We start from the raw sequence: 19468 nt of genomic DNA on the forward strand, positions 1-19468 counted from the left end.
CTTATTAAATCTTCTGCCCATTTCAGTGGCTACAGCATCAGCGAATTTAGTAAGCATTCCCAAACATTTCTTTTCTTCAGATGGATCTGACTTGATTGTTCGGATTCCTGAAAGTTTAACTTTCATTTCGTCGTAAGTAGTAAAAATGGTACTAGACTCTTGTCTTGCTGCTTTATTTGCATCTTCAGAAATTGACTTCAGGTGAGCTTCAGTACTTGAAATCAGCTGGAGTAAATTCGCTAACTGACAGTCTTCTTTTGCAGGTACTTACTTAGATTTGACATGGATCCCAATATCTCTACCAACAAGCACAATGTTAGAAGAAAGGTCGAGTTTTCCATTTCAATTAATATTCCACTTGCCAACGAACAAAAATCTCCGCCTTCTTTATATAAGTGGTCTAACGTCATCATTATTGATCCATAACATTTCTTAATGGTTTGAATGGTTTTGTGATGACTGAGCCAACGAAATCCATGGGTTCTGGAATTTTCAAAGTAGGGTCCTGTAACATTTTTTGAACATCGTGAAGAGCAGCTTCTATTTCGGAGATTGGCGGAATATCTTGCAAATGTCCCTCACAACGTAAAAAAAAAAAAAAAAAATCTTTTTACACATGGAAACAAATTTTTTGCATTTGTCACTGAAAGGGCCAAAACATGCGCTCTACAGTGTATGTACGGGACATTTCTCTTTGTCTTTTCTGAAATTCTCTTCTGTACCCCAGAAACACTACCAGAGAAATTAGAACCCCATCGAATCCACATGCCACAAGATTATCAAATAACAAATTTCGTTTGGTTATTTCATTTTCAATACAATTTGTAATAGTTTCGGCGGTAGTGTCGTGAAGCGTAGTTATGCGTAGAAATCTCTCCCTCACTACACAGCTGTCAGTAACATATCTCACACAGACAGAAAGCTCTGATTTATTCGCTGTGTTAGTTCATTCGTCAGCCATTAACAAAAAAGGTTTCTCTTTAAGTTCAGCAGCAAACTCCTCATCTAACACTTCTCCTATGCACTCCAACATCTCACAAGCTGTGTCTTTGCTGCAGTATCTTGCACGCTTACTCTTTATCTGAAGCCAGTCGTTTAAACTTTGAATACACGGAGCCATCAAATTTCTTATTATATGTTCATATTTACTCGTATGAGCCACTTCTTCTTTCTCAAGAAAATATAAACTGCGCAAGAGAATTTTTACAACCTGTTTGTTTTCTTCGATTTCAGTGCTGGTTTGTTGCTGTAAAATTGAATGAATTGGCTTAGTTTCATGTAAAATTCGAAGATTTTCCTTCACCATCGCACTTTTGTGATATTCAGAGGAATCATGCTCGTGGAGTTTCCCTGTAGTTCCAGTTGCTATCCTGAAATTTGTGAACGGAACTGTAATAAATACGCCTTTAGTTTTCTGTGCTACATTTAAATCATTTTGATAATATCTTGAACACATACTACAAAATGCACCTCCCCGATTTTCGTCATAAACTAACCACTTGTATTTATCTGTCCAAGAAGCGATGAAACGATATTCATGTTTCGATCTTTCCTGTACAGCAGAACATCCGGTGTTAAAAGAAGTTGAAGGAAGAGGTTCCTGTGGGTGAGATGAGGAAATAGTAAGACTGCCTTCTGGTACTCTTGAACTCTCTAAGAGCGATGACCCATGCTTTATTTTTTTGGTAAAGTATGACAGTAAGGGACCTGCTTTTAGTTTTGTCCTCATCACTGCGATTTTCAACCTGTCACTTCAAGTAAAATAAATAAATACATATAAAAAAAGAATATCAAAAATGTAATTTGAAAGTTAGTTACAGCACGTAAAATCGAACAATCACGCAATAAACACTACTGTCTGTACCGTCTCCAACCAGCGCACATTTTTAAGGTATTATACGAACAACAGAAAATTGAAGTTTTCTTGTGGAACTGTCAAACAGCCTGTATTCTAAGCTTTGAAGTAAGCCACACAACACTTCACACGCCAACAGTACGTTGCAGTTATAGAATGTCTCAAAATTGTCCACAGCGAAAGACGCCAACCAAGTTCTGCCCGAACCCACTTCTCTCTTATAGTAATAAAATGCATTTAAAATAAATATAGAAAGATAAACAGGCAGGGAAAGAGGCATATATATATACAGAGGTTGTTTCTGCCCAATAAAAATTTTGCAAAAGGACAGCTTACAACCGTTTTAGAATATATATACTGGAGTTTCTCATCCTTCTTTTGTAATTTACGGTCAATATTTCTCTTTTTACTCAGCACCAAGAGGTTTTTGAATGCTAGGGAGAAGTAAGCTGCCTTTATAACCATCGTCTTTTTCTCATACCATGTTTTCCAAAATGTGTCGTTTGTTCCTATACCCTATGTACCTCACTCTCTCAGAAACCTTACGAGCCAAAAAGATAATTGAGAGAGGTTGGAAGTGTCCCTCCCGTGAACACCCTCAATTTTTACGGGAGTTCAGTTGAAAGGACAAAACCTGTTAACCGCTTCACCCCCGCGTCTGTAGCAGCAAAGGAAGGAAAATGTAATGTGTATTTGGTGCTTGCTCTGTTGGGGGTGGTCGCCAATGCAATCAAACTGCTTTCTTAGTTTGTGGGACAAGAAATGAAGTTCTTGAGTAAGGTAAAGAGTAATATATCAGATGGTTATACATTTTGTTCTCTTTCCCGTTCGCAAACGTACTCAAGCCAAAATTTGTGTTGTTTCTTTCTTCGTGTACAGAAATATATAGGTTTCTTAAAATTTTTATATTTTTTGAGAATGCGCCGGCGGGGGGGGGGTTGCCTTCAAGTTTCGGGGGGTAATACCCCCGGCTCACCCCTGAAAGAATCACTGGCTATAGCTTCTTTAGGTTATACGTAAATGTGCTCGCACTGGTCACTGCAATATATGAAAATAAATCTTCATACAGATTCAGAAAGTTCAATAACGTTGCAAGAATCAGAACACCATCTGAGCTTTATACCCTATACACAGTGGCGTATTTACGATTTTGTTTCGGGGAGGGCTTTGCTTACTTTCGGGGGGGGGGGCTTTGCCTAAAAATGTGAAAATTCTGCAAGATATTTCATATACTTTACTAGTATAGTAAGTAAGTAAGATTTCGGGGGGGCTTAAGCCCAGAAGCCCTCCCCCTAAATACGCCACTGCCTATACATATAACATGTAAGTATTATAATTAATTTATATTCCTTTAATTTTGTGTATGTGACATTTTTCAAGACCCGCCACCAATTGTTTATTTCTTCAATTATAATTACTGAGAGAGAGATTCGTTGAAAAAACGACAAAAGCAGTTTCCTTTGATTGCATTATAGTACAATTTTTAGTACTTATAAGCAGCTCACTAGATGGTAGCAGCTATGTGTAGTACTAGAGTCATGGCGTCTTTTTCTAATAAAACAGACTATTACCACCTTCTGCAAAAAGACTTTAGGGAAAAAATATTTCAATCGGAATAAATAATGAACTTTAAAATAGTATGAAGTAGGAAATTAACGTATCTTATTTACATAAAAGAAACCTTATTGATATGATGGACAAACTGGAATATAAAACAAAATTATGGGTAGTCTTAAAATATCTCTGGCCACAGAGAAGGTGTTGCCTTCTACGGCCCGCCCATCCATTGGATGGGAATGAAACTCTTGTTAAAAAAAAAAAAAAAAGTAGTCTTAAATAAACCTCCACAATCCATACGCTTTCCCAGGTATCAGTTTGTACGGCATGATTACCGAGACACTAACGCCAGAGCACAAGGCGGCGTAGCAATTGGAATACGGAATAAACTTCCTTATCGACATCACTCCGTACCAACGTATGTTCCATTACCCGAGCACTTAGTGACGACAATATATCTATCAAACTTTGCTCTAACTGTGGCTACGATCTATGTCCGTCCAGGACATACACTTCCACTAGAATTCTTTCGATACTTGTTTTCTCAGTATCGTCATCTTTTAATCTTAGCAGATCTAAATATTCACAGTCGCTCCGATAGAGATAAAACTCAGTTTTCTGATTATATATCGCTAGCTTTGCATGGACATATATACAATCTACCCAGATACACCAGGCCCAGTAGTCAAACTACTCCTGATGTTCTTATTAGCACAGCTTCATTAGTTGCTAAAGTCACTGTAACTGTTCTTGATTGTATCGGTAGTGACCATCTACCAATAAAGGTTCAAATCAATCATGCACGCCAACCATCGTCTCCATCATTCACAAGAAATATTCTCTTGTACGATAAAGCTAACTGGGAGCAGTATAGAACTGATATTAATATCGCGTTGGATCAGATGGAACCACCAACATCTGAAATTGATCTCAACAACGCCGTTCATAACATAACCACTGCACTTGTTGACAGTGCTAACAAGAATATCCCTACCTACCATGGTAAAACGTATCAACCAATATTACCACCTCAGTACCTCACACTTGTAAGAAAATCCAGGCAGTATTTTCGTGAATACGAGAGGACACGAAACCTTGAATATTTAGCTCAAGCGCGTCGCTGGCAACGCACAGTTCACAACTACATTGTTGCCCATAAAAGACTTAGTTGGAGTAAAGTGTGCAACAAGTTGAACACGGAAACGCACCCTACAAAATACTGGAAGCAATTTAATCTGTTGACTGGACAGAAAGTTGGTACTACTTACCCTCTGGTACAGGACGATCATCTTTTGCAGACAGATCAAGCAAAAGCTGATGCTTTTGCATCTCATTTGCAAGCAGTCTTTACACCGCCTCTATCCACACACCGTTTAAGTCCCCGGCTATCTGAACCAGCACTTAACCGATTGCTCCAACCTTCTACATCGCATGAGTTAGATAACTCTAACCCTTTGACTCAGGAGATTACTTCTGATGAAATACGTGGAGCTCTTAAACGTAAACGTAACACTGCTCCTGGATTTGATTCTATATCTTATAGAATTCTTAAAGAATGTTCAGTAAAATTTTTTGTCTTCTTAGCAACAATCTATACGTTTATTCTACGAACTGGCTATTATCCGCAGGACTGGAAGATGTCTAAAGTTTGTATGTTTTTAAAACCAAACAAACCACCTCACTCCGTGACATCGTATCGACCCATACAATTAACATCTACGTTAGGTAAACTATTTGAAAAAATCCTAGTACACCGTCTCCATCCATATCTTAATGAGCATAACCTTCTACCTTCTCACCAAACAGGATTCCGGCCGCTATATAGTATTAATGACCAATTACTTCGCCTTACCACTATTATTACAAATCATTATAACAAAGCACTACCGTCTTGTCTCATACTTATGGATCTGGAGAAAGCGTTTGACCGCATTTGGCATTACGGCTTATTTTATAAACTTTTGAAACTAAGAATTCCTCTCACTTATCTCCGAGTTATATATTCCTTTATACTCAACCGTATTGCCTATGTGAACATCAACGGCTCTCTATCACATCCTATATTTCCATTCACCGGTGTGCCACAGGGTTCCAGCTTATCACCTCTTCTATACATCCTCTATGCCTCGGATTTGCCATCTCCAGCACCTAACACATATTTATTCCAATATGCGGATGATACCGCTTTTCTCACTCTTGGTAAAACAATCCAGCAGATTAACGTCCACTTACAGGTTACAATTACAGCATTTCTTCACTGGTGCGAAAAATGGAGACTCACTGTTAACGAAGACAAAACACAGGCTATAGTAATTTTGCCACCCAACCGCCGCGGCAGGGTTCATCGAAATCCAAATCTGCTACGGATACGTGTTGGCGATCATCATTTACAACCTACTAAAACTGTTACATATTTAGGTATTGTTTTCGATGATAAATTGCGGTGGACAGCCCAACTCCAGAAACTTGTTGTCAAAGCAAAAAACCGATTACAGCTTCTACGTCGTCTTGTGGGTCAAAACTGGGGTTTAAACTCTAAATTATTACTAAATACTTACAAAGCCTTTATGCGTAGTGTCCTTACTTTCGGTCATATTGCCTGGTGCTCTGCTCCGCAGAAGTTTTACAATAGATTAGAAATTCTTGAACGTCATGCTATCAGACTCGCATTTCGCATAAAACTACCGTACCCCAATGATGACCTTTATAATAAGATTGATTTTCCTCCGCTTGTCCACCACATAGCTCTCTTACGCCAAAAATTTATAGCTAAATGTCTTCATACATATAAAGATATATTTCTCGACACCATATTCACAGACTTGGAACAAGACTCTCAGTACCGATACTGCTATACACCTCTCAGCATCCTCCTTTCCATTTATGCTCGACAACTTCCAGATGATCATCATCATGCAAGATTTTTCCGACGACAGCTCATCCATGACGACATTCCTCATCTCTTACCATTATAGCACTGTCTCCCACAACACTAATAAGGGCTTCCCCCTGTTTCACATCAGTCTTGAGTCGCCCCAAGACAGAAGAATAACCAGCATTCGTCTCACTAACTAGTTCCATTGTGTTGTGATGTGATGTGCACTGCATTCATTATCATGAGCATAACAATCTTCCCTTACAATGCGCTTATATTCATTAGCACTTTTGTATACACATATTTTGACTATTCATTTATATTGTTGCTTTCTCTGCACCTCTTATTTATTTTATGCACATATTCTCTTCTACTATTTATGTATTAGTTTAGATCTTATTACTGTTCATAATGTCATATTATTATTTTTATTATTATTATTTCAAATATATTCGATTATATTAATGTACGTATATATGTTTGCACCATTTGCTTTTTGTATATTGTTACTTAAAAATAAATTTCCTTTGACAGCTCACTACCCAAATAAAATGCAATCAAAAATAATTGATGCTCCCACATCCCAGGCCAAGAGAGAGGGCGAAACCCTCTAGTGGCAGTTCTTCTTATTTCCACACGTTGAATGACAATAAAGATTCCAAACAAACCTGTCTCTCAAAAAAAAAAAAAAAAAAAAAGTAGCCTTAAACAGTAATACCTCTTGTGACTAACAGGGCTCCCATCGTCCTCATCAGCCTAGAGATGCCCCTAGGCAGAAGATAACACTCATTCGTCTTCCTAACAAAACCCTGTGTTGTCCCGTGTATCGCACTTCATCTCATTCTTCGCCCTCATTATTTTCTGCTTAATATTTTACATATTACTTTTTTGTTTGTGTTCATATCAAATAATCATCATTTACTGTAAATTTATATTTTGCGATTACCTTAATAGTTATTGATATTGTATGTATTTTGTGATAGTCGTTGTTATTATATATTTCTATATGTGACATCACTTAATCTACATTGCAAGTTCTGGCTAATAAACGCAGAATACCTTTCCCACAGTTATGATTATGGTCGCAAAGATCATAATATCCTAGTTTCAGATAAATAAGAATAATAAAGGTTCCATACAAAATATCACTTAGCCCAACCAGTGTTCCTATCAACCAAAACTATCCTATCCCATCCCATACCTAAAAGAGGGTGTAGCCCTCTAAAAGGATGCTAGCCTCAGGCTAGCCTTAAAAAAAAAAAAAAAAAAGTAGCCTTAAACACCACATACTCATCAGCTTGACGTACCATACGTCAACAGCTGCCTTTTGTAAGAACCTAGCCTAGCTGGGAAGTGTTAACGTGCCTTCGAGGACGTTGTGTTGCATACGCACAATCGAGACCAGCACGCATACGCTCTCACTAGGATTGACAGCGCTTTTCAGTGCTGGAGGGTGACACCTTTTATCATCATCATTACTCATCTGTAGGTGCAACACATCTCTTCATTTGGGCATTCGCCCAAGGACGGATTTTCGATGGCGGACTCACGATTAGGCCCTGGCAAAACGACAAAAGGCAAACATCACGGCTTACCTCAAGTTCTTGTTGGACCATCCGAGAGTCCTAAGAAGACTCAGCTTCGGAAGGATCCTAGGCAATGTCATTCTTCCACCAGTAAATCACAGCAACGCCGAGGTTCCCAAGCTTCCATTGCTTCTGCTTCTTCAATTGTATCATCCGATTCCGTTCGTAGTAGATCACCACAACCACTAGCATCGAACGATAGCTATTCCGAACGTCTTCAGCAATCTCCACCATCCAAGAAACAACATCTTGCATCCACATCGGATCTAGACCAGATTCCAATGGACACTGCTGCATCTACAACCGATAACAACTCGCCTCCTTTGTCTTCTATCTATTCCATGCTGCTCACAAATTTCGATACGAAGTTCAGCAATGCAAAGTTCGTCGCAATTCAACTTCGTAAATACCTTCCTCGAGCTGCGATCACACAAATCCTGCATACTCGAAACGGCATCATTCTAAAAACAACCGATCCAACTCTTCTTACTACCATTAAAAACAAGGTGCCTATAGATACCTTTGGTCGGGATGCGAAGATTCAAGCACTCACATCATCCACTCGCAAACAGCCTCCACCTCCGAAACGTTCCCCATTACTATCTGTAGTCATCCGTGGGGTCGACCCATCTTATACAGATGACGAAATCCAAGAGGAGCTCAAGCTGGAGGGTCATACCATCACTAAAGTCTTGCGAATTCGTAATGATCAAGGACCCACATACATGGTTCGTGTCTTAACCACGCATCAAGACACTATTGATGAGTTATTAGCAACAGGTGCTTACATTTACAATCATAAACACCGTGTTGAACCATCACGGACACCGGTTCCTATGCCAGTTCGGTGTGAACGGTGTCAGGTCTATAATGCTCATCATACAAACGATTGCAAAAACACAAGTAAATGCGGATATTGTGCAGGCCCGCATACCACTCGAACTTGTAGCAACTTACAGTTACCACCCAAATGTGCCACTTGCAATGATCAGCATCCGGCATATAGCTACAAGTGTAAAGCTAAACCAGAAGCTATTCAGGACCATCCAGAACTCGTAGTTCCACTCAGACCACCTGCACAAACCCACACTACTCCACATCCGATAGATGCACCTGTCTCGTTAGATCAACTCTTGACTTTCCTGACTTTAGCTTTACAGAACATCCATCCCTTTATAAGACCCCACATACTCCAGCAAATCATTCTTGCGACAAAAACCACTTTTCATGTAAATTTCACAGCCACTTATTCAGGAAATACAGTTCATTTTCATAAATCCCATGCAACTACTATTGACTAGTTTACTCTATACCATGGCTGTTACTTTTCTGTTTCTTAATATCCGGTCTTTACCCAAAAACAAAATCTTATTCGAACAGCTTCTTCTTGAGGAACGTGTCACAGTGTTCCTACTAAATGAAACTTTCCTCACAAAATCACGAACATGTCGTTTACCTCGATACACTATGTTGCACGCTGAAAATCCTATACCTGCACTCAGAGCCAATGGGGGAGTGGCCATTGGATTTTCTCCTCATCTACCATTTCGTCAACATCATTATACAACGACACCTCTTCCAGAATATCTCCTCGCCACTGTCTATTTCAAAAACGCCATCATCACACTGGCAACAATATACATTAGACCCAACCATCCTCTACCAGAGCAGTTCGTGCAATACATTTCAAATACTTATAAGACGTACATTATCATGGCTGACTTTAATATGCATAGCCGCACCGATGGCGAGAGGACAAATTTTGTTAATTTCATTACGACCAATACCACTGGAATCATACTTGATCTTCCACAAGCAACCCGTCCGATTTCCAACACAAAGCCAGATATAGTTATAACCTCAGCAAACCTCGTATCACATTGCACGCTCGATATTCTTGATCTTCTGGGTAGCGACCATGCTCCAATTAAACTCACCTATCAGCCAAATACCACCACCAGGCATATTTCATCTCCACCACTCCGCTTAAGCGTCCGTTACGATAAGGCTAACTGGGATAAATATCGCACTCATATCTCTCAACTCACTGATCATCTAACTGAACCAAATACAGGTGAAGATTTAACTTCTGTCGTTGATAATATTACTTCAGCTATTCAAGAGGCCAGTCATTTGTATATTCCAACTACCAAATCTCGTCCATATCAGCCTAAACTTCCGCCGCAATATCTCACACTGATCCAACGCTCACGTCAATTCTATAGAGATTATCTCCACACCCGCAACCCTGAAGCACTCCGCCATCACCACCAACTCCAACGCACAGTTCACAATTACATTAAAGCGTATAAACTTCGTAAATGGGTAAACACATGCAATAATCTATCCGAGACTTCTCATCCAACCAAATTTTGGAACCGTTTCAATGCATTATGTGGCAAATTTACTAGCACACCCTATCCGATTCTGCAAGGCGACACGCCTGTTTCCACCGATAGTGATAAGGCAAATGCTTTTGCTGATCACTTACAGGAGATTTTCACGCCATCATCAGGCAATGCTCCAGTCGCTGCAGATAGGCTAAACACGTCCACACCGCACCTTCAACCAAACACTGCCCATCTCTTACAGCCAGACACAGCCATATCTCAACCCATTAGTGTTCACGAGATCTCACAGGTTCTCCACCATAAACGAAATACTGCACCTGCTCTAGATAATATAACATACCGCCATATCAAAGAGTGTCCTGCTTTGTTATTACTCCTTCTCGCTAATATCTATACGTTTATCTTGCGCACAGGCTTCCTTCCCTTAACATGGAAAATCTCTAAGACACTCATGTTTCTAAAACCAAATAAACCACCCCAGAACGTTTCATCATATCGTCCTATTCAGCTAACTTCGACTTTCAGTAAGATTCTGGAACGCATCCTGGCCAAGCGCCTACATATCTACCTAAACGATGGCAGCTTAATTCCTATCACACAAGCCGGCTTCAGACCCTCCTTTTCTATTAACGATCAGCTTTTAAGACTCACTTCAATTATTACTCAACATTACAATTCTGCAAAACCATCCTGTCTAGTCCTATTTGACTTAGAGAAGGCGTTTGATAAAGTCTGGCACCACGGGCTAATATATAAACTTCTTCAGTTTCGACTCCCCATGTGCTACATCCGCCTAATATACAATTTCATTACCAACCGTCTCGCCTACATATCCATTCATGACTGTTTATCGCATCCGATCTTTCTACTTACTGGAGTGCCACAAGGGTCTGCATTATCTCCTTTACTCTACCTCTTGTACGTCGCTGACATGCCCAGACTACCTGATAACGTTCATCTTTTTCAATATGCCGATGACACGGCTTTCCTTGGACTCGGAAACTCTATCCAACAGATCAATACCGTTCTACAGCTTGCTATCGATCGCTTCAGTAACTGGTGTAATCATTGGAGACTTACTATTAACGCAACAAAAACACAGGCCATGGTCTTCTTACCTCCACGACGCTCTTCCAGAGTTCGCAGAAACCCACGTCGCTTATCTCTCCATGTTGATGAAGTGCCGCTTCAGGCCAAAAATACAGTAACGTATCTGGGAATTACCTTTGATCGCCATCTTACATGGTCGCAACATCTGAAAATAGTCACTACTAAAGCCTATAATCGCATCAATCTTTTGAAACGTCTTACTGGTACTACATGGGGTCTGAAGCCACACACAATCCTCAACACCTACAAAGTTTTTCTCCGACCAGTTTTGACATATGATTTCACTGCCTGGATAGCCGCCCGACCTCAATACTATCATAAACTTTTCATCTTAGAACGCCACGCTTTCCGTACAGCCTATCGAATTAAGCTCCCTAGCTCTACGCAGGAACTTTACCGCCATATTACGTTTCCAATTCTGAAATTTCACCTCGAAAAACTGCGGCTAACATACATCTCTAAACGCTTTCAAACTCGCCACCCATTACTTCAAGATGCAATGCATTATATAGCAGTTCATCCCACACCTTGCACCTACTATTATCCACCACTCTCTCTACTGTTCACATTATATCACTACACGCTTCAACCACCAGACCCAACTTTGGAATTCATATCAGAATATGTTGTTCACGATCATCTTCCTCTCATCCATCCCTCATTTCCCGCACAGTGATTACCTTTGTTTATTAACTTGGGCTCCCCATGTTCTCATCAGCGCCTAGAGCAGCCCCTAGGCTGAAGAATAAGCTCATTTGTCTCACTAACATCACCTAAAGTGTTGTATTGTGTATTGCACTTCGCCTCATATTTCATGATTATGGATATATTTTGAAATGTTTTGTATTATTATTTCTATTCTTATATTTCACGCACAATTTTCAATGCACGTTTTCACGTATTTGTAATCAATTATGTTTTTGTATATTTAACTTTGTTTTACTCACCTCACCAAATGTTAAGGATCAAAGTTCCTTAAGTCACCATGTTAATTCATTTGACAATTTGAAGTTAATAAATATTTCATGAAACACTTAGCCCAACAACAGTAAACTTAGCCTATCGTATCACTGCACCTCATTCCTAACAGAGGGCATAACCCTCTTAAAGGTAGCTAGCCTTTCTGGCTAGCATGAAAAAAAAAAAAAGTAGCCTTAAATGACATCTAAAAAGCCATCTTTGAGCGTCACTCAACTTATGTTGTAACTTTTTTGAGGAGCCATTAGTGGGCAAGTTAAGTCCTTGGCTCTACATTTTATTTAAGTAAGTGGTATAGAGTGATAGAAACTCTGATTCCTTTTGTTTCGTTGAGTTAAAGGATCATAAACAATAAGGAATACTTTCGTTACTTGGAATACAAGGACTCATGTGTCCCTCTAAATCCCTGTACACAGTTGCCTTTTGGGTTTCTTTTCCTCAATTCTGATTACCCGTATTCAAACACGTTTTCAAAACCTTGTTTCTCATTTTCGTCAATGTATTCAGTTTGGCTTCGTAGTAGTTCGTATATCTTCGGCAGCATACTCTTCGTAAAGCAATCAAGTAGAATTCTGCTTGGGGTGAGTGAAAGGGAGAAAAGGAAAGAATATTTTTAGGCAACTGACTGAAAGAGAAGAGCACCTCCCGCACCATCCTTTTCAAAGGGCGTGACTCCATCGAGCTGTGGAAAATAGTTTTTTTCTTTCTTTCTTTCTTTATTTTATTATTATTATTTATTTATTTATTTTTTTTACTGTTTTCCGCAGACGATAGCGTCATCTCTTCGGGAGGGGCTTAAGTTTAATTTCAGTGAGAAGTGGAACACATGTATGGGCTATGAGGTTTAATAACAACAATAATAAAGAAGCTCACTTTATTCATACATATAGGTGAATTATTATTGTTGTTGTAATCATGGCAGGAGACATAAGGATAAATACACAGAGCGTAAGTAACTTCAAAATGAGACTGGAATAATCATAAGTTTTACAATAGCAATGAAAACAAACAAGGAAGGAATATTATGAAATCTGAGTAGGCGTAAGGTTATGATGATGAGATGAAGTGCATGGAAGCCATAGTTCACAGGACAGTGTTAGCAGTCACAAATGAGGTTAACTTCTGTGTTAGGGCCACTCAACACTGATGAGCGACATGGGGAAGCCCTTGTTAGAATGAGAGTCACTGTGCAATAGAGATGAGTCGTTCGTAAATGATTCGATCCAAAAGATCGAATCTTTTAGGTGAACGAAATGAATGAATCTCTAAAAGGAATTGATTGATTTGGCTGAATCGTTCGGAGTTGAAAGTGTTGCGCTCGGTAAAGAACGAAAAGATCGAGTTTTCACAAGCAATAGAATGGAATGAGAGCAACAGAAATTTTCGCGCATGCGTATAAACCAGAAGAAAGCATAGCAAATGGTACTCACTTCCTGTGTGTTTTCCTCCGGAAATCCTTTGTCCAGTGTCCTCTTGCAAACTCCATCCGGACATTTTTCCTGCTCATGGAGGGGTTGCGGCTCCAGGGTATGCGGGTGGCGTGAAATATCACTACACTGTTGCATCATTCCCGATGAATGAAACATTCCGCATTGTTCTGTTTTTAACACCTTTGTTTCATTCACATTTTTGAAAAAAATATTTTACAAATAAAATAATAGGCCGTAATGACAAGTATTATCTTGTCGCTTTTACAACAAAATAAACAGTAAGTTTAAATCTTCTCCTAATATATACAAAGTGGGCAATTGTTTAAAGTAAATTACACATGTACCAATCAATGTTTTACAAATTTGAATTTACGAAAAGGATCTGCCTAACTTTGTTTGAACTTAATCGGCTTCTTCTTTCTGTTATTATTTGTCCTCCCTTTGAAAAGAGTCTTTCACAGGGTACAGAAGTTAACATTATATGAAGTCTTCTCTTCATTATTTCAAAGAGACGTGGATATAAGAACTGCCTCTCTTTCCACCACAACAAAGAGTTTTCTTTTCTATTGATAAAACCTTCCTGCAAATATTTATCTGTTTCCATTATTCCATCAGCAGTGGAGTTCTTTGGTTCAACTAGGTTTCAAACCTTCTGATCGAAATCTTCCCACAACAATGAGGTCTCTGTTTCACTATTCAAAACAGCAGAAGTTGTAATTTCAGTTTCAGTGGAGGAAATAATGATTCCACTTCCTTTCTTTGTTATTCCTCTGTATGTAGAATTAAATGCCTGTATCACTGAAACCTTGTTTCTTGAAACGTGGATCCAGTAGCGTCGCTTCAGCCAACAACATATTTTCATCCACTTTACCAAATCTTTCTACTAATTCTTTTGAAATTGTGTCCAGCATTGACGTAATTTCTTCAGGCAAATCCCTCTCTGCTCTTACTTTTGATATGTGTTTAGCCAAGGCTTTACTTAATAGGATGCATTTTGATATTGTGACCCCCTTCTCACTACTAATCACCTGGGTTATCTCCTCAAAACATTTCAAAACTACACATGTTTTTTGTATTGTCTCCCATTCACTATTTGTCAATTGCCCCAAATCCGGATTCAAAACGGCTAAAGCGGCTACTATTGGCTCCTTGAGCATCAGTAATCTCTCATGCATATAATAAGTTGAGTTCCATCTGGTTGGAACATCTTGCTTTAGTTTAAGTTCATCATACCCCATCTGCTGCTGGATTGATTTAAGTTTTGCCGAGGCTTGTGGGCTTCTTTTGAAAAATTCAACAATAGCCTTTGCTTTTTTCTGCACTTGTTTTATGTTCGTTATTCCTGCCTGTACAACTAAATTTAAGATGTGAGCAAAGCAAGGAATATGCCGCCAACCACCAATTCTAATTGCTGTTTTGATGTTGGCGGCATTATCACTAACAATTACTGACACCTTATTTGAAATTCCCCACTCCTCAAAAACACGTTTGATCTCTGCTGCCAATTTTTCTGCAGTATGCTTTTCTTGAACTTCAAAACAGTCGAGGAGGTATGATTTCAATTCACATTCATTATTAATGAAATGTGTGGTTAGTGCTAAGTAACTTTGGTTCGAAATTGGAAGTCCAACTGTTGTTACTGAGACGGATGTTACTGAGACGGACTGAGACGGAGACGGACCCAGTTGTTACTGAGACGGATGTAACGCCATCAACTTCATTTCTTACTGTCTCCATTGTTTGGTTGTAGAGGAGAGGGATAAAAGAATTGGATATAGTTTTCCTAGAGGGAAGGTTGTAGCCTGGACTAAGTAATTTAACGAACTGTCGAAATTCGACGTTCTCAACTCTGCTGAAAGGGAGGTATTCTTTAACAATCATCCTAGCTAATTGTTCATACATTTTCTTCGTTTCGTTAGGAGCAAAAGGTTTCTCCATAAACTGTGAAATTTGGTATTGTCTCCTATAGTGCGTCCAGTAAGAGAACGTCTCTGACAGCTCGCAGTGACATTGCCACTACACTCAAGGTTTTTGTTTTGGTGCAGCTGTAGTGGCAATTTAATTAATGGTATACGACAGAGTGATCGTGGTTGGTAACACTGGTATCAAAGTAGGGGCTGCAATATCCCACCGCATGTGGTAAGAAGCGTCAGAAACCATCTCTTGTTGGCCGTGCTATAACAGGTATTGTTGTTTGAGGAGCACGGATAGTTGCGGGATGTGGGATTTCTGCAATTGCTGAAGATGCTGAAGATGAAGTTGAAGGAACTTCTTGTTCTTCAATGGGAGGAGTGGGCCTTGGTCTTTTTACATCTACTGTTGGGTTTTTTTTTTATCAATATGTCTTTTCAAGTTCGCAGTCGCCCCCCTACAGAAAGATATTGTAATTGAGCAAAAGCCACATTTTGCTCTGCCTGGTGCTACTTCAGTGAAGTAGTGCCAGATAAGACTACGCTTCTTATATTCTTTTTTCTCGTTTTCCATTTCGATTCGCAAAATAAGGTGTTTATCTTAGCGGAATGACACAAACACAATAGTCACACAAGTTCACTTCACTCACACTAGTCACACACTCAAAACACAGTCCAAAAAAATAAATATGATTGATTAAACAAAAATATATATGATTTTCAAATGACGCACACAAATGGAAAGCGCTAAATGTTTGTCAATCTCTACCTCGAGTCCACGAGAAGGAGCTGCACGACATTTAAGAATCAGCACACTATACAACACGACTCGCTTTTGTTCCTCCAAACTAGAAACTGACCAAAGACAATGTTCACCTGCACATGTGTTGAAGAATTTAGAAGAAAGGAACGACAGTTTGGCTACAGCTAAAGTTACACAATTTCACCCCTCACTAAGCATCCCCTTCACCAAGAATATTTCCAAGTGAAGAAAGAGAAGATGGGTTTTCGAAAGACCCCTATATTCTGTTACTCAAACGACTTAAAATAAATGCATGTGATCTGAAAATAACATACCACGTTCCTATTCTTGAGAATGTGTGTTGAGTTTTTCGCCGTTCCTGGGTATGCAATAATTATATAAAATAAAATACGTTCATTAAATTATATTATTCTTTTCATTATATTATTAAATGCGTGCAACTACTAGGCTTAAATATTCATAAATGAAAACCACTTTGCTATACATTATAATTTATTCAATAAGGTTCACAATGAAATTTGGACTTTCCTCTTTGCAGTCAGTGACGTCAGTCGTCATGAACAGTGTTTCTTTCAGATATGATTTTGGAGGAGCGCTGCCCCCCGGAGCTCTGAGAGTGCCCCCAGAAGGAGAGCAAAATAATACGTCTATAATGTAATAATAAATAGAATAGTACCAGCAGTACCACTGTAATACTATGAGTGCCCCCTCACCGGAACATTTTATCTGAAAGAACAACTGGTCATGAAGAGTACCAGGAACTACTTGAATGGTTTCCTTCTTGCTTTCCTGTCAGCAGCAGGAAAAGCCTTTACAAGCTCCCGTACATCCATATTTTCAGTAATAGATAAGAAAGCAGTAATAGATAACTTAAGCTATTTTGGCCCGTTCTGCCTATCACATTGTTTTATATTAATTTCAATTTTGAGAACAACCTCTCCGCAGAACTAATAGAGACAGGGAGCGTAAAAAACAACAAATACGCGGCAATTAGTTCTGATAAGCTAGATGCCAAGGACTTATATTTTACAATAAAAAGGCTTGTAGGTTAAACAGAATTCTGAACACTTATTTCAGATTTCAGCTGTTTCACAAAACAAATTACTTCCATCAGAAACGAAGAACCAATATAACCACTGAAAGTTGTTTGAAGTATCTGTGCCCTTCTTAGAATTTCATTATAAGCGAGATGAATATTGGCAGAAAACAAAAAGGAAAATTTGGATACTGTATTACGCAAAGATGTAAACCCAGTGGTCGAAGTGAGACGGTTTGCGGTGGTATGCCATACCGCCCCTGGTTTTTCAGTGATCAAGACATACCGTCACGGGAGAGTAGTTGCCAAATACCTTTAATAAATCCATTTTTATTAGTGTAGTAGCTTAGCGACTGGATCATGCAAAATGTGATAACAACATGCCACTTTCAGGGATGATAGGCCTATTAATAAGAAGTAAATCCTGATATAGAACCACCTCGGCAAGGGTCTTGTTTAAGGTATATGACGTCATCAATATGGCCGCCAACGAATTTCGACTTAACTGAGTTTAAAAATGTATAACTCCATTACCATTCAAGGTAGAAACTTCGTTTCTCCTTTATTTTGCAGAGAATACATTGTACCTCTATTTTCATTATAAATACTTGCCTTATATTGTCGCCGTTGTTAAATATGGCGTCTCAAACTGGAAAAAATGTTTATTTTCAAAACGATTTTCTATGTTTTATAGCAAATAACTTTGAAACTGCTATGATTATGGAAAAATACTTTGAAACAATCGTCAAAGGTCATTTCAATAGCTTTCGAACGCGACCAGAATCATTGATGTATCTCAACAAATAACTGAGATAATCAATTTTTTGTAGGACTAAATGTCGAACTTTCGTGAATAATGTTCGAATGTATCCGTAGATATAGTTATATGGCATTTGTAGTTCCATTGTCCCTTTGATAATAGGAACATAGTACCGCTACCAGTATGTTCCTTTTAACGTGGAGAATAGCAAATCACAAGTGTTTATCTTCTGTCCGTGCTGAAAATCCTTTATAACGTCATAAATCCAAGATGGCCGCCGCGGTTTATCTCCGGTACGAGAAGTGGGAATTTCTCGCCATAGCCGCGAGAACCGCCAATCTCTTTCTTTGGATGTGAAGAATCTTGACATAACATGTGATTGGCTCCCCTTTGTGTCTAGAAGCCGGTATATGACGTCACAAACAGTATGGCGCCATGGCTTACATACGGATTATGAAAATTATTTATTTCTCGCATTAGAGAAACGATAGAAACGTGCAACAACCACCAATGTCTTTTTTCATATGTAGAATCATAAAGTAACATAAGTTATTATCTTTTTCTTGAGGCGAAAGGCGAGTATATGACGTCATAAACCCAAGATTGCCGTCTACTCTTAAATATGTGCTATGCATAATATTATATGATTTATTTTTCTCGGCCCAATTCAAGTTTTGGTACACGGTAATGAACCTTGAATCATTTCTTTTTTATTTGCTGGACAGTATTCTATCGGCGAAATTTTCCTCCTATTATAGTGCATTGGATCAGATTTGTCTCTGGATGTTCGCCCTGGATCTTATCAATTATGCCCGTTGGATGTCAGTATTCGTAAAGTCTTTGGGAGAATTGAATGTACGAAACTCACAAGTATATGATGAATTTCAGAAAGGTAATTTTGTGGGAAGAAAGACAAATAGTAAATATTCGTACATGTCCCACGACCAGTTACATGAACAATGTAATAGGAATCTAAAATGTGAAGGAGGTGCCATTGGTCTATTTGATAATGTAAATGTTCTTCTGCGTTGGATGGTTTCGGGAACAGTGATTGCAGGATTACTAACCGAATTTGAGAAAGAGGCAGGAATAAGTGACGATTCAGATTATCACAGTCATCATGAAGATGCAGACGCTTTTTCCTCTAGGTTCAAAAAACATGTGAAAGCTTTAATAAATGCATGTGAAGATGATGACAGAAATCCATTTGCTCAATAAAATGGTGATGCTATATGCGTTGTCACATATGCTGTTATG

At 38.8% G+C, this 19468-nt stretch overlaps 1 protein-coding gene across 1 annotated transcript; it reads right to left on the reverse strand.

The window, feature by feature from the left end:
• Positions 1–14524: 14524 nt before the first annotated feature.
• LOC145683188 (zinc finger BED domain-containing protein 4-like) lies at positions 14525–18648 on the reverse strand. Its single transcript, XM_081754551.1, has 2 exons — positions 18636–18648; positions 14525–15273 (listed from the first exon to the last, which is right to left on the reverse strand). The coding sequence occupies exons 1-2, from the start codon at positions 18646–18648 to the stop codon at positions 14525–14527; spliced, it is 762 nt and encodes a 253-aa protein (XP_081610677.1).
• Between the last annotated feature and the right edge of the window lie 820 nt (positions 18649–19468).

The sequence above is a fragment of the Thermobia domestica genome, chromosome 4 (assembly GCF_964235325.1).
Source record: "Thermobia domestica chromosome 4, izTheDome1.hap1.1, whole genome shotgun sequence".
Taxonomy (NCBI): Eukaryota; Metazoa; Arthropoda; class Insecta; order Zygentoma; family Lepismatidae; genus Thermobia; species Thermobia domestica.